This window comes from Miscanthus floridulus, chromosome 1 (assembly GCF_019320115.1).
Source record: "Miscanthus floridulus cultivar M001 chromosome 1, ASM1932011v1, whole genome shotgun sequence".
Lineage (NCBI taxonomy): Eukaryota > Viridiplantae > Streptophyta > Magnoliopsida > Poales > Poaceae > Miscanthus > Miscanthus floridulus.
Window position 1 is genome coordinate 59,087,312 of NC_089580.1, and position 16,295 is coordinate 59,103,606.

General features: G+C 41.4%; 1 protein-coding gene across 4 annotated transcripts; it reads right to left on the reverse strand.

Moving 5' to 3' along the window:
* Window positions 1–3,620: 3,620 nt before the first annotated feature.
* LOC136484803 (uncharacterized) lies at window positions 3,621–8,276 on the reverse strand. 4 transcript variants are annotated; one of them, XM_066481773.1, is made up of 8 exons: window positions 8,151–8,276; window positions 7,911–8,048; window positions 7,699–7,757; window positions 6,794–6,920; window positions 6,357–6,523; window positions 5,578–5,884; window positions 4,186–4,349; window positions 3,621–4,098 (listed from the first exon to the last, which is right to left on the reverse strand). In XM_066481773.1, exons 3-8 carry the CDS (start codon window positions 7,724–7,726, stop codon window positions 3,941–3,943), a joined length of 951 nt encoding a protein of 316 aa, XP_066337870.1. In that variant the 5' UTR covers window positions 7,727–7,757; window positions 7,911–8,048; window positions 8,151–8,276; the 3' UTR covers window positions 3,621–3,940. The 4 variants fall into 4 exon arrangements, with proteins under 4 accessions (XP_066337870.1, XP_066337859.1, XP_066337861.1 ...); XM_066481762.1 differs by having other exon boundaries at window positions 7,893–8,048; XM_066481764.1 differs by having other exon boundaries at window positions 7,888–8,048.
* Window positions 8,277–16,295: the final 8,019 nt, after the last annotated feature.

Below are 16,295 nucleotides of genomic sequence, written 5' to 3' on the forward strand. Positions count from 1 at the left end.
TTACGTGCGTTTCGATTCTTGGGTGATGCTTGTGTTGGACCTAACACAACACGATCATGTATGGCACCGACAGAGGGACTTGGATGCACTACCTCGCTCACTTTGCGTCACCTCCGATCCTGAACACAAATCAATTGACTGCATTAGGAGCCAGCAGCGGCCATGATCAACTTAAGGCCCTAGCAGGCAGCAGCGGCCATGAGACGAGGACGAGGACGAGGCCTGATCCCTTGATCGATCGATGTGCGCGATAGACATCGGGAGTTGTGGGGGGCGACAACAGTTCTCGTAAGCCGCTGGTTGAGATGACTCGTTTGCAGGTCTGGGCCCTTTTGCTATACCGAAAGCCCACTAAGCTGAGGTGTTTCCTCCAGCAACATATTACAATGACACTAGAAATTATTGCAACCAAACACACATGTGGTAATATCAACATGTTATTGCATCGCTTTAGATATTTAGTTGCAATAAACAGCTATCTATTGCCATGGTCGTGAGAAATATTACAACCAACAAAAACTATGGCAATAGCAACAAATTATTGCATCACCTTGAAAATTTACTTACAATACACGGTCTACCTACTGCAATGGTCGTGAGAAATAACCCAACAACACTGTGGCAATAATTTCAAGCAATAGCAACACTATTCTATATGGTTGCAAGAGCATCAGATAGTTGCGACGTCAATTAATACTAATGCAACACAATGTCATCATGGCAATATTTTAAATGGGTGTGGGGGCTGGCTGGGCCGGCCGATGGTGCTGGCCTCTTTTCTCCTTTCTATTTCTCCTCTATTCCTTTCCTTTTCTATTTCTATACATATATACCACCTTAGTGGGGTCCACCTAGGTCAACACTAAGGTTTAGGTCAAGCCAAGGCCTTGGGCCCACACACAACAAGCATTTATTTTAAAAGGGGTGCTCAAGTTTTATTAACAATCATAAGATCAAAAGAAGCAACTCACATGTTTGAGTTAATGCAATGCTCACACATCTAGTTTAGGGTCTACTTGTGCAACTAGGGTGGCTTCCTAGCATGCATCACTCACCAAGCAAGGGTTTTTAGAAAAAAAAATTTGAAAGTTGGGATTTTTGGGTTCTGGGATTTCAGGGTTGTTACAGCAGCCACCATAGCAAGAGAGCACTAACAATGAGGCGACAAAGTCAGACGGAGAGGAGGAACAGGAGTGGGAAGAGCAGCAACAAGGTGAGGGTGAGCAGCAGGGAGGGGATGGTCAGGGACAGCAGGAGGACAATAACACAAAATATTATGTGATTGACATGGACTTAGAGGTGGAGAGTAGGGAGTGGAGACCCAGACACTTCAATGAGGTGATCTTCACACTTTAGTTCGGCCTTGAGCGGTCAATGACACAACCTCACTTCCACAACCTGGCATAGCAGGAGCTCTTCTACGGGCACTTTGACTTCAGGCCTATTCACATGACCAAGTACATTGATTGGGCATGGATTGAGAGGCTTGAGCAAGTGGCACCGATAGCTCAGATGTTCCATACGATTGGGTTGACGTCAGTGACGAAGTTCTAGTGCGCCTGGAAAGAAACCATCATGAGGCAGTTCTATGCTACCGTGGAGATTGATGTTGAAGCAAAGAGGTTCACTCTGATGAATAGGGATAGGAGGTACACTTCCACGTTTAGGGAGTTCGCAACAACGATCAGCCTGAACTATGACCTGATGCAGACGGGGCTACTGTCATGTTTGATTTCGTCCCTAGAGGAGCATGAGATTGCATCCATGTATGCGCTAGGAGAATTTTCTATGCTACCGGTGCTTGCGCACACCAAGAGTATACTCTAAGGGGCTTGCAATCTTGCGAGATTACACCAACTTATTTTGTCTGTGGCCACCGATAGCGTACTAAGAGAAATGAGCAACTTATTTGTGTGTGGCCGCCGATGGTGTACTAAGAGAAATGAGGCCCACGGTGTTTTGGTCAAAAGGTTGATAGTGGAGACAGCGGGAAACAGTTTGGGAAAGGCCACAAGAAGACCCACTTGCGTGTGGCATAGACTTGTGGACTAACCACGAAATTACCCTGACCTGGAGGTTGGCCCTTAAGAGGGCATCTTTTCGAATGACTCCGACGAGGACTAGAGAAGTGTGAGCTTCTTGATACCTCAGGAAAAATTATTATCGCGGGAATTTGCATTCTCTCACTTAATTATGTTTCCACACTTAATTGCATTTCTTAGGTCGTCTGCTTACATTTCCTAGTTTAGCTTGCTAGGTTAGTTAATAGGATTGGAATCTAGGATGCAAAATTCTTTTGCATTAGAGATAGTAAAACTTAGCAAATACATAGTGCAAATTTATATAGTAACTTGAATAGATTTTGATAAGTAGGTTTTAGAGACCTTTAGATTTTAAGTTGCCTAATTCATCTCTCTATTAGGCGTCATGGTCCCTACATAACATAAATCGAACATGTAGCAAACACAAGATATAAATAGTTCACCTCTGCTACCATAGGTCATGACTAAGTATTGATAATGTGGCCATAATTGTCATTTAGGTGACACTCCCAAGCACATAAGGGCATTATTTCTCACGCAAATCATCTCATGTTTATTCACAAGTGGATGACCCAACAAAAGCGATATGTCTTCAGAATGCAGTTTGATCCCACAAGAGAGGTAATTATGTCAATAATAATTCCACTATAAAAGTGCTGAGTTTTTTTAGGGGCTCTCCCTCTACAATACCCATCCGATCTAGGCATCATTTTATCTGAGCCTCTCTTCATCTATGTAAGATGTAGATCATTAAGATGTCCTACACCCTCACGCCTCGAACATGACATCTCTAGCCAGATTTGAGTTCGTTGAAGATCAAATATGTAACTGACTATAGTCCAATCTAGTCTAAACGTGCCTGGTTGCTCGGCCGAGGGGCCAATGGCTGGTCTACACACCTTATAAATAGCTGAGACCCTGAGAGGTACGGTGTTTGGTTCACGCGCACCTAGCAGAAGCTCACACCGCGGTCAGACTGTTGCAGCCTCACATCGCCAATATGAGAATGAATGGATATTCATGGAGTTTGAATCTCATTTATGCTAATTATTTAGTCTTTCTAATATAATGCTCATTGTGCATAGATGCTTTCCGATAGACACGTGCGCACTGCACGTACATATTTGCTAGTAATCTCAAAAGCTCGAAGACTTCGCTGCCGCTTCGGTGTGATCGTCTTTCTGCTCAGCTCATCAACTAGAAATTCAGGTCTAGGATCCAGCATAATCTTCTGTCCCTCTGTCAATATATAGCTACATGGGTGGTTCCTCCGGACAATAAACACTATTCTTTTCTAATACACTGAAAGATATACCAATAATTGAGACATAAGGTTCATGGAGTTTAATGTAGTTATGGCAGCCTTTTTTATTAATTATTAAGCTGCTAAAGCATATAAAACATAGTTAAAAATTTGCCTGGAACTGAACCATCTATTTTGTGCTTAGTTTGGGTCATAAATGATGAGACCTTTTGATTATATGCAGGCATGCATTCACAAGGCAAATCAACGGCACTATACAGAATACAAAACAAACTGATCCAGTGAGACCAGCTCACAATCATGAATCAGTCTGATTAAGCTGAATGCAATAACATATATGCAGAAATATTTTATGATTTATAACAGAAGTTAACAAGTGGTAAACACAAGCCAAGATAAACTATGTCCTGTATTACTCCCCATGCCAATAATATGCACACGGGGCACATTATCCTTTTAGAGTTCCTGAACCCCTATAGCTCAGATTACGTGCTAATACCATAATAAGATAATGTCTAAGCATTAGTATCACATATGCATTATATATGTGTCACGGAAAATAGTTTAAGTCGCAAAGGCATTGTTCCTTCCCAAGCATTGTTCCTTCCCAAGTCCATCCAAGGTCTATCAGTGTCTAACCGTCATTGGATGACCCGATGATGGTGACATCTGCCTTCAGCATACAGTTTGATCCCACAATATAGCAGCTAAATGGATCCATGAGTGTCTTGAGTGGAATGAAGTTGGACCATCCCCAGCCAATCTTTTCTGCAACTCCAAACACGAAGCGACCTGCGTTTGCGGCAAAGTAAGGTCGTATCCAAACAAAAGTAGCCACTAGTCAATAGTAATGTTGATAGATATTATGGAGAGTTGAACCTGTAACTGTGTAGTGCCCCTCATGCTTCTGGTCCAAGATGGAGAGAGTCAGTTCAATCACCATCCCAGTCTCAAGAGGGATCTTGTTCAGATCATGCAGGTGTAAGTAGAGGGAAAGTGAATTGGTGCTTAATTGGTCACCAAGTGGGTACATGTTGATGTACCTGAGAAGGAATGAACACAATCTGTCATTACCATTAATGCTTGACAGGTAAGAAAAGAAAAGAAGAAAGTATGATGCTAGGCTCCTTGGAAGGTGATGCTGTTGGCGGACTTGTGCCCAAGCCAAGTGACAGTTAAACAAAATTAAGCTTCCAGAAACAATAGATTTAATAGACTGGAATATAAATGGCTGTTCAAAACATACCAGTACTAGTGCTGTTCAAAACATACCAGTACTAGTGTTTGGCTCCATATATAGAGATAACACTACAATTTAACTAGAATACAAAAGACTCCCATTATCCCAAAATACAAGGCGTGGTTTGACTTGGTACAACCATTAAAGATCACATTTTTGCTGCTATTTTTTTTATAGTATATCATTTGCGGCAACAAAAGCTTAATCATTAGAAAGTACTAGCAAATATACCCGTGATTTGTAATGGAACATTCAGCTTGTTTCAGGGTCACCTAGAAGACTTACGACTAGGAGATTTATGCAACTATCGCATCATCTAATCCAATACATCTTGGAGTTGGACTCCATACTGTGGCTAGACGTGTGTTGTTAACTCGTATGAGCACATGTCGTAAGTTTAGGTCATGGACAAAGAAGAGAGGTGCACGAGGGCATTGTAGAAAGTAAAATATGATGGACCGAAGAATCCACTTTGATTTTAAAATTAATTATGATCAATAGATTTCTAAATATGAATCCAGTGTAACCACTTTTGTAGTACACACTTTTCACATGTTTGACTAATTTTTTGTCAAAGATAACAAAGTTCAAGTCTTGAAATATGTGCATGCATTATATTTCGGGATAAAGGAGTAGTGAAAATATCTAAAGGAGCAAGAGAGATTCTGTTGCAAAAAGAAACCCACACATGATTATATAGTATACAACATTCACTAGCACTCCCTCCATTTCAAATTATAAGTCATTCTGGCTTTTCTAGGTACATTATTTTTGCTATGGACCTAGATATAAGCTATGTCTAGATACATAATAAAGGGTAAGCTATGTATCTAGAAAAGCCAGAATGACTTTATAATTTGGAAGGGGGAGAGTAAGTAATAATGTTGGTGGCATGAATAACTTTTTTTTTGAAGAACCAGCATGAATAACTATTACTACCACCTGAATGGAAGGATACTTGCACACTGAATGATTAATGCCATATGCATATTATATGAACCAAATACACTGGAACAAAAATAGATGCATACCATTTATGCCGACCAGCTTCAAATGAAGGAGAACAGACTGGGACCTTCATGTCAAGGAAGTTGTTCATGGTCCAGGTGTAGGTTCCTTTGATGAACCCCTTTTTCTGGAGGAAGATGTTCTGAACTGTGATAGGCTTCTTTGGAATCACAATAGGCTTATTCTGAGAAGAGACATGTGCCTTTAATATCCTCACACCAAAGACACAGCTATCATCAACCAGAAAATCAGATGATTTCAGTAGTTCTTCAAGAGGAATCAAGCATTGTTTCTCTGATCGCTTGTTCTTGATATCGAAGTGGTAGCTAGCTGCTCATAGATAAAGGAAATATAACAGTATTAGAAATATGCGTTGAAGATTAGGTACTCGTATGAATCTGTAATCTACAAATTACCCAAGCACAATGCAATCTGTTTCCACTCCTAGTTAATTATTTTAATTAATTTAAAAAGTAGATAAACAGGTATGCAGGGCTAGCTTTTTGTGAACTGCAACTACAGAATGACCAAAATAGTAACAGCAGCATGTCTATTTACTCTGAAATATTGATCAAATAAGAAGACAATATGAAGTGAACGAAATAGTGAGAAAATCTAAAAGATAATGTGGTGAGTATTTGACCATATATCAAATTCCATACCAATTGAGTTGCAAGGGTAAATTATAATATGATGCTCAGTAGTTTCAGTTTCAGGGAGCTATGGCCGAAGCTTATAGAGCATGGATAAGGACTCCCATTTGTAATAATATGTTTGGGCTTGACATAATTTCAGAAACTACCTTTGCATCCATGATATGTCCCTTTTGAATGGTTGTACATTGACAACTCGAACACAGCGCTCAAGATGTCACCTGCCTTAAAGTCGTTTTGGTACACCGAGAGCGAAAGAGCAATATGTGGAGTCTTGTGACCAGATTTTTTATGCATTGGGCTCACTTGCAGGAACCTGTTAAATGAATTAATGAGCAGATATGTTACTCAGATTAGTAATCAATGCTGAAGAAAACAAAAGGCTTTTCTTGAGGACTGTGAAGGGGAGTTTGAAATTTTACAGCCATGAGGTTTACATTTACTAAAACATCATTTGTGACTACCTGACAGTCTAATTAATATTTTTGACAGACAACTATGTTATCTTCCCAAATAAACTAGATAAGATTTTGAGTGTGTGCATGGTGCCTGCTTAATATGGATTCATTTCGAGTATGGTACATACCAACGATATCCACAACAGCGAAAAATGGCAGAATTGGCTGATACAGCCCCCCTATCAAGTAGAGCTGAGAAGCCATAGAACTTCCATTTGAAAGCTGGATCATGGGTCTTTCCCAGCAGTGCAGGAGCTGAAATCGTTACAAGAACAATCACACAAAGTTTGAGAAAGGCAAAGGGAAAATGTAGAGATTACATGCTATGAGGAGATTAGGGAGCATGCTAGTTCAAAATAATAAACTCCAAAATAGAAAGCTTAAGAAAGGAAATGGCAGACAGAAGAATAGTTCTGTATAGAAAATAATATTGCATTCACCTTCGAACTGTCTGGATCAAAATATATAACACAACCGTGATAATTGGTTACTTGGCCAAACAAAAGTAATGATCTATGTGCTTTTGCATAGCTTACCACATAATACACACACTACTCTTTCTGCACAATCAATAGATAAATAGATATCTTAGAAAGTTAAGCATTTTCATATATTTCCAAAATAAATCTTCTAGGCAATAGCACACACACATGCCATTGTTCATAGTATTCTACGCATTGTAACATTGATAACGCAAAATCATAGTAGTGGTAGGTGGCAGCGGTGTCATTAAGACCTAAAGTATCTGTTATGTTTTTTTTCCGTGCATCAAACAAAAAAAAAAGAATTTTTTGGAGAGCAAGGGTTCCAGTTTTGCTCAACTATATATTCAAGGGATTATCTCAATTTCTTTTCCTGATAGAAGGATTATCTCAATTTCATCGAAAACAAGTCATATGAGGAGGCATCTGAATCTAAAACACAAATTAACCAAAAGAACTATGATGAAGTATTGACCTTTCAAAAAAAAAAGATCAACGTTCTAGCAGAATAATTCAATCGACAAGCAAAGGAAGCTCAATTGGATCCTTACAGGCACCAGTGACGCAAGAGTTGCCCATGGCTGTTCCAACTCCTCTGCTCAGAAATCCTCTGCAGGTGAAATCAATCGCCGTGCCGTAAGCAAAAAGTGCAGAGTTAAGAATCAAGAGCAAACAGTGTTATAGGTAAAACTCCCATCCTACAAACAAACAGATAGATCAAAACTTTATAAGAAACAAACTTTACTCTGGAGAACGAACAAACCGCTCCCCTCCTATTGCCACGGAAGCTACGAACTTGCGTTGCCGAAAACACAAACAACCCGCGGACACTAGATCGGGCTACTTCAGAAAGCGATCAAGTCCCTTCCTTTCAATTCCCCTCGATGTACTTTTTACGAACCTGATTGCAGAAGAAGATAAGAAGATAAGCAGACTTTGCTACGGATCGGGAGACGACTCGAAGAGAGAGAGAGGGGATCGGGGAGAGACTGAGCACACGCACCTCGTCACCTCGCAATGCTTTCCGCGGCGGGTGAAACCCTTGGCCGCAGTGGCGAGGGGGTTTTGGAGGCGTGCAGGGGCAAGGGGCAGAGAGCTTCGCCTTTTTAAGACTCTCACCGGCGACCGCGACCCAAACTCATTCGTCACTATAGATAAATAGTTTAATATCTTTTTTTTTTTTTGTCTTATCTAACAACAAGACCTAAAAAAATAACATTTTCTGTAAATAGGGATCTAGGAGAGAGAATACTCAGATTTAGATTATGCCTCTCCTAGCACCCAAAATAGGTATTCCATATAAATACTCTGTTGGAGGCTATATATATTAGGTTGAAGATCCATTTTAAGTTTGGGTTTCACAATGGGTCTCATATTAGAGACAGCCTAACACAAAGAAGCAAAACAATCGTGAACAGAGAAGGGGCAAAGGCCCTGTTCGGCTTACCCCATATTCGACTTATTCAGCTTCTTTTTTTCAGCCGGAACAGTGTTTTTCTCTCACAACAATTCAGCCGGAACAGTGTTTTTCAACCAGTTTTAGCCAAATTTCAGACCAGCGAACGGGGCCAAAACTAGCATTTCAGCGTGTACTGTTGGCTAAGTTTTATTGAATGTACTATGTATGTACATGGCTAGGTTTGGTAGTTAATTCGGCCTACAATAGTACTTCCTCATATAAAAGATGTAATTATCATGTTTAGAGAATAAATTAGTGAATAACTAAGGTTGTATATGTCTATTCTTCCATCATGTAAACTAGTTTACAAAAGTTTATTATTAAAAGGTTATTTATAGAATCTTGGTTCATGGATGTTTGGATCCCTAGACAGTAAAAGCTTGGATGAGATGCTTTTGAAAGTAAAATGTTCAAAGTACTGTCGACACAGAATTTTCGCCCCGTGCCGAGGACACACGTAGCAAGTCGGAAGGGTCCGCTCGATGGAGCAGATCCGCCTAGCTTCAGCGCAGAGATGGTCGATCCTGCGTGATCCTCCCGAGACGTGCCAGTCAATTTGACCTTGCAATTGATAAGGAGAGAAAGTTCATTAGTAATTAAGGACGGAACTTGCCGGTGTTGACAGACAGTCCCGAATATGCGGCTATGAGAGCCAATATGAAAGGAGATTGACTAAATAGTCGATTCCAGTATATTCATGAGAATAAATCAATTAGAGCTCATGAGGTTGTGTAAGAAGAATCGGTTATCATTCAGGATAAATATCATTAATCAAACATATATTAATCAATGGTAATAAGATGTCAACAATGATCGGTTTGTGCTGAGCCAATGATTATAATTAACCGAACCCCTTTTTATATAAAAAACAATTCAACACCACTTAACCGTTTTATAAAGATAAATCTAATGAACATGTTAGATCTCATCTATCATCATGACCAGCGGGGCATGAGGCAGAATCATGCAGGCCGTAGAAATAACAATAGACTCGACGACCCTAACTCATTACTAATATCAGTAGGGCATGAGACAGAATCATGCAGGCCGTAATACAATAATAAGATCGTGAGGCTAACATATCTTTCGACCTATCTTTACTTCAACGGTCTCGTGATATGAACTGTTTGTGTAAACGCTCGATATCGGCTAAAACAACCGATTCAGGCATAACTAACAGTTAAAGTTATGCCTTATCAGGAATAGATCTACTAAATATCGATCCCCACTCCACGGTGTTAACAGTGGGGTATGAGGCAGAATCACACAGGTCGTGGAACGGTTCTCTCTAGCCAATAGATCTACTCAAGACGCAACATGCCTTAACCGCACGTTATGCACAATCAAGATTGATGTAAAACAGCCCATAAGACATAACTCATCATTTCAGGTGTAGATTGGATCAGTTTTAGGTTAGCAAATGATGGGTCAAATAAGATATAAGGCCGATCTAAATCAATCTCAATCGGGCAGAATGATATCGCTATAATTAGATAAATAATGAAAGCAATAAGCAATATCGGTAACTTAATGAATCTACCAAAGACTGTCATTCTAAGGTAGAGCCGATAACTTGACCTTGATCTAATTCAAGCAGTGGGGTGTGAGGTAGAATCACATAGGCCATACTTGAATTAAACAAGAGTCGATAGCTAGCTTATACCAGAGCCGCAGTGGGGGTCGACCGAATCGATGCAGCCATACGAATAGAGGTATAAACCATGATGATACTTACAGACAAGCTATGGAGGTCGACCAGATCGATGCAGCCGTACTCGCTGAAGAACTCGTCGAAATCTACTCTACTCCTACTCCTAAGGGGTGGCCAGAGCCAAAAAAAGTAATTGATTTGTATTTGGATTGATTGATTCTCTTTTACAATAGCCGGGGTTTAGTATTTATACCCGGGCCCTATGCATGACTCCTGTCTAAGTACGACTTATTACAATTTTTGACCTTAGAGAAAACATTCCTAATTTAAGATAACTTGGACTCTAATCTTTCTCTTTTTGTAGAGTCCGGCATGCTTCATCCTGGCGCCGAACGTAGCCTCTGTTGTTATCTGCTGGCGCTATCTGTGGAAAGCCGATTCCATTTTCTGCATCTGAATCAGCTGGTCCCGATCTGCATGTAATTGATTCTTTGGTGACATGATCTTGGGAGCTTTCGGGTCCCTGTAACATCTTCTTTCAAATTTTGGTGTAAACACATGCCCCCTAATTTTGGGATAAAAGTAATTTTATTCCAAAATTATCATGTGTGTATTCCTGATTGGTCCACAATCACGGGTAGAGAACCTTGATCTGGGGTCCATTGTTTATCGTTGCCTGCGTCCACCCATGAGCCTATGTCTCAAAACTTTTTACAAGAGCGTCACTGCTTCATGTGTACTTGGATTCATCTTTTCAGGCCGGCTATAAATGTCTATCCGACCCTAGCGAGAGCAACTCAACAATTCAGCCATGCTTTTCTTCCATCTGCTCCCTCGAGTGCCTCTAGTTCCGTCGGACCCTCCATGGTCCACTCTCTTGCCATGAAGATCTTGAGCGGTTAGAAGAATTCTTGTGCATAGGGTAATTGTGTCGCTCATTCTAACGCCTTGTCGAGCAAGAGGATCAGCTACTACGGCTAGGAGAAATCTTGTGACATCACATATGTCTTCTCACCATGCTTGCAGAGCTGTTCTAGTGTTTGCAAGGGCTAAAATGTGTGGACACCTTTCCCTTGTTTGTTCCACTAAACGCCCACCGGGAAAACCATAGGCTTCTTTCCCATAGTCTCTTGATTTACCAAGGAATCGACTGAGCACATGTTGAGTGGGCGATTTTTCTCTTCTCGGGCACAATTTTATCAACGGGCCAATGTCGATTCGTTTCACGACGACCTTCGGCCTTGTAGGGGTCTAGACTCCCTTCAATCCAAAGAAGCCTTGATAGGTTGATTTTTGGTAAATGTAAAATCATCGAATCTGTTTCACGACATTTCATAATTTAGGGAGGCAATAAGTTCGAATATATTATCTCTTCGTTATCCATCCCCTGAATTCCCGGAGTGTCGTTCCGCCTCCGTTTCCGACTCCAAATTCACACCTTCGGTGAAACCTGTCTTCTCGCCTTCTTGGGCTATATATACATGGGCCACGGTCGTGGATCGAACAACAACCGCTTCGCCTTAAACTTTCTGCATCCTTAGTATAGCTTCTGTTCTTCTATAGGTTTGAGATCATGGAGAACATCGAGAGGTCCACTGAGGAGGCCTTTGATGGATCTGCATCATCGCGCCAGTGCATCCACCGCCAAGAGGGTGCAACTTGCGATGCTTCTGTCATCCTAGAGCAGAGGGCCGACTCTACTCAGCCTTTAGGGTCATCTTCAGCACCAATTTGTCGTCAGCTCCCCTGTTACCCGAGGAGGTTGGGAGATAATGATGACCTGGTCGGTTCTATTGATCGGACTGGTGAGAAACTTGCCGATTGTCTTTCTATTGCGGAATCGGCTTTGGCCATAGTTCAAGGCCGATCACCCCCTGAGCAGTGGCGGACCTAGGATCTGAGACTAGAGTAGTCCTGGTAAAAAAAATTCATGTGTAATACTATAAAATCCAAACAAAAAGTTTGACAAACATAGCTATAAATTAGCCAAATTATGATAATACATTTAAAAGGTTCGAAACTTACATAAATACTCCCTCCATACTAGTAAAGAAAGTCGTTTAGGATATGATTTAGCATACCAAGGAGTGATTAATTAAGAGGTATTTTTTTCCTATTTTCTCTTATTAAATAGGGTTGCGAGTATCACCTATTCAACAAACTTTCATAGCTGGATTGGTAAGCATGCTGCAGCCTGAGGCACGAGGTCCCTGGTTCGATCCCTCTCAGGCGCGTTATCTTTTTGAAGAGCTCATGGATTTACGGTGTCTTCGGCCTAAGCTAAGATGAGAGTGACCGTGGACCGGTTTCTGAAGAGTAGTAATAGAATTTTGGGTCAAATTTGTGGGTAGTCCTTGGCCTACCTATGCTACCTACTGGGTCTGCCACTGCCCCTGAGGCCAACCCGGCACGGGAGAAGCTGGCCAAGGCTGAAGCCAGAATTGTTGGTGAGATGTTTACCACTATTTTTTGTTTCTTCCTCAACTTTTATTCCTCAAAATCCTGCTCACCTCTTCTTCAAATCCTCTAGATCTGTTGGTTCAACTAGAAAGCCTTTGTTTGGCTACGGACCATGCGGCAGGATTCGTTAATGCTAGAGGTGCCGCTCCGGTGGCTCATTTGCATGACATCCCGAACCGCGTCAGAGAAGTTGCTCTTCATGGCATTTGTCATGGGGCTACCATGGCGTTGGCTGCTGCGCAAGTTCACTCCGGCCATGATCTTTGGCTTCTTCTTCATGGAGCTCTAGTTACCGGATACCCTAGGGATTACAAGCGACTGGTTAAGGATTTCTTTGATGCTGCCAACTCTGTAGCTCCGACCTCCCAGGCTGATAACATAGTAAATAAAGTATTTTCTGATCTATAGCTTGTAATAAGTGATATCAGTGAACAACTCCTTTGTCTCCAATGATCCTCACTTCATCCATCACTGTGTTCGTATTTACCTTGCTCCTGTAGGTGATACACATTGTACTAGCTTTTACCCTTCTAGGTTTATCTTTGTACTAGAAGCGATATCCTTCCAGTATCGGCTATTAGAGTTGGCAGCCGAGCAACTTGGCTGTCAGGTGTTAATCCAAATGTTAGGGTAATATTCCTTCAAATATTTCCCATTTGATTGCTCTACCGAATCCTCTTCCCCTTTCAGTGTTTCCAAAGCTTAAACATCACCAGGCGCACAACGCTTGATCCGATAAGGTTTCTCTCGATTATGTAACCATGCCAGCTATCTTGCTTTTGGCTGTCAAGGGTAATCCATCCCCAGCTCTCTCTGGAGTCTCATTGCCATTGACCATCATAAGTACATCTTTGAGAGCATCCCCAGATCAGTCGAAGAAATTAAATAGATCGTGAGAGATGATGCCATTCGGCTAGAAACATTGAGAGCGATCCATGATGTTCTAGACTTGAAATCTGCATGTCAACACATGTCTTGTGTAGAATCGACCATACTCTCCGTTCTTTAATTACACTTCTTTTTTTTTGGCTAAAGAGCCGATTTGATACAACCGATCCCAGACTTCAAATCCAATCGAGTCTGAAAACACGGCTTTTATTAAAAGAACCCTTCGATTTCCTGCCTTCAATTGCTCAACGCCGCACTCCTATTGGCATTAGTGAAGTAGCACTTTGCCTCCTATTAATTGTGGTTGCCTTTTACATGTCCCAAGGCGTTCGCCTCCTCGCTTTAGGTCCTCAAATACTAGCCGGTGGTTTTAGCCTTGAACACATCTCCACTCACAACTGTTCCTTTGCTCTTCTCCGCCTGCCGAAACTCTATAGCAGTTTTCCTTCTCTCCTTCGTAGATCTAATCATCCTATTAAGCGAAACAAAACTTCTTAAGAAATCCATTAACTCTGAATCGCACTCACACTTTGACTCAGCATTCACATATGTCGGCCTAAATCCATCTCCAAGACTCAATGCTTATTTTTCCTTTAATCCAATGGCCGACGTGAAGTCGTGATTTTTCTACTAAAACAAGCTTTTAGAGCCGATCGCTTGCATCGGCTGTTGGCTTTCATTGCTGATCTTAATGAAGCCTCCTTCCCATGACTTGCTAGAAAAACATTCGAAGTCTCCTAGTTCCCAAAAGACTAGATCGGCTGTTGCGATACTCACGGACTCATCAACGCGAACCAGTTCGATGTCATCCCCATGCCATTGAATCAAAACATTGATGCATGGTTGATGGTATGCAGTAATTTGCATGAATCCAATCAAGATCGAGGAGCAAACTGTAAGACCCTTTCCCATTGATGACGAAGAATGTAGTGAGCAGAGTCTTGCTTCTGATTGTTAGCTCGATGTTTATTGCCCCCTAGGTCTTAGACGTATTACCTCTGAAATCCTTAAGCATCATGTCAGTCTCCATCAGATCTTCTGGTTCTTTGCCAAGTTTATGAAAAGTAGTGTAAGGCATAAGATTGACAGAAGCACCTCCATCCACCAACATCTTGTTCATCGGCTTCCCATCGACAAGACCTTTCATATATAACGCCTTTAAGTGCCGATGTTTGACTGGCTTGTCAAATATTGCTTGCTGTACAACTGTCAACTTGGCAACTATCTCCTCATACTCTAATTCATCGAAATCCAAATAAACTTCTTAATCTGCCAGAGCTCTGAATTCCGATGGCAACAGAAAAGCCATTTGGATATTAGCCGATGGTGGCTTTCTATCGGCTATCTGTTTGGTACACCACGCTTGAGTCTTACCGGATGTCTGAGCCTGTTCCATCTCTTTATTCCTTAAGCGTTGCACCCTTCTCTTCTGGCTTTTTGTTAAACCTCCTGGGCACCATTGGCTTTCCTGCCACACATATCTTCTTTCAGTGCCTTCTTCTTCATGATCAGCCCAGTCCTGATCAATGACTCTTTTTTTAAGCTGATCATGAACACTTTTATTTTTTAAGCACCGATCCATGTTATTATGATGATATGCATCTTGAGCATGGATAGACTGGTAGTTGGTTTGAGACTGCCTATACTCCCGATATTGATTGCTGCATTCTAGACAATCATGTCTGGTAGGCAATTTTAAACCTTCATTCCAGCAATGTCTGAAGAAAGGACGATTCCAATGTAATTCGGCTTATTCCCTTTCATACCTTTCTTGCTTTAATTGATGCAGGTATGCTTGATCTTTTAACCACCTCTGATAATCCTTTTCCTTCTGCCGCTGCCACTTATTCAACAGAATCTGAGATGTGACCCGTGGCTTTGTCGTCTCTGCTTTTGACGTCCTCCCCTGCTCATATTGGCTCTTCTGCTCGGCACGACGTCTCCTAATTTCTCTATACTCATCAGCCAATATTTGCATCTTATGATCGACTGTTCTAGCTTCTTTTGATTTGGTTGATGTTAGGACCTTAGTTTTTCCTCTAAATAGCCCAACATCAACCATATTTTGATCTCCTAGGAAAGGATTATCATTAACTTTCATTTTCCGAGGCGTATCAAATTTGAGCCTCCCCTGCTGAATAGCTCTCTGTATATGCTACCTGAAGATTCTGCATTTATTAGTGGAATGAGAAGTAGCATTATAGAACTTGCAGAACTTCTTATTCTTCAAATGATCAGGGGACAACATGACATGACCATTGGACAACTTGATCTGCCCTTTCTCCAGTAAGAAATCGAAGAGTTTATCTGATTTGGTGACATCAAAGTCATAGCTCTCCTTGACTCCTCTTCCCCAAGGATTTGGCACCATTATTATCTTCTTGCCCTAATTCCATTCAACTGCAGCAACCTCTTCTTCTTCATCTTCATAGCCATCATCGACTGAGTATGGATCATAAGCTTCGGCTACTGAGGTACTCTTCTAGAACCGGGTATCTCTGCGCACACTCTGAAATTGGCTATTAAGCGCTGCTACTCGTTGAGCCAATTGTCCCAAGTTGTCAAATTCTTGTCCCAGCAACTTTTCTTTCCACATCGGTAGCATTCCTTAAATAGCTAAAGCAGCCAGTTGATCATCGGCCAAGTTTAAGGAGAAGCACAAGTTCCTGGTCTCTCGAAACCTCTGAAGA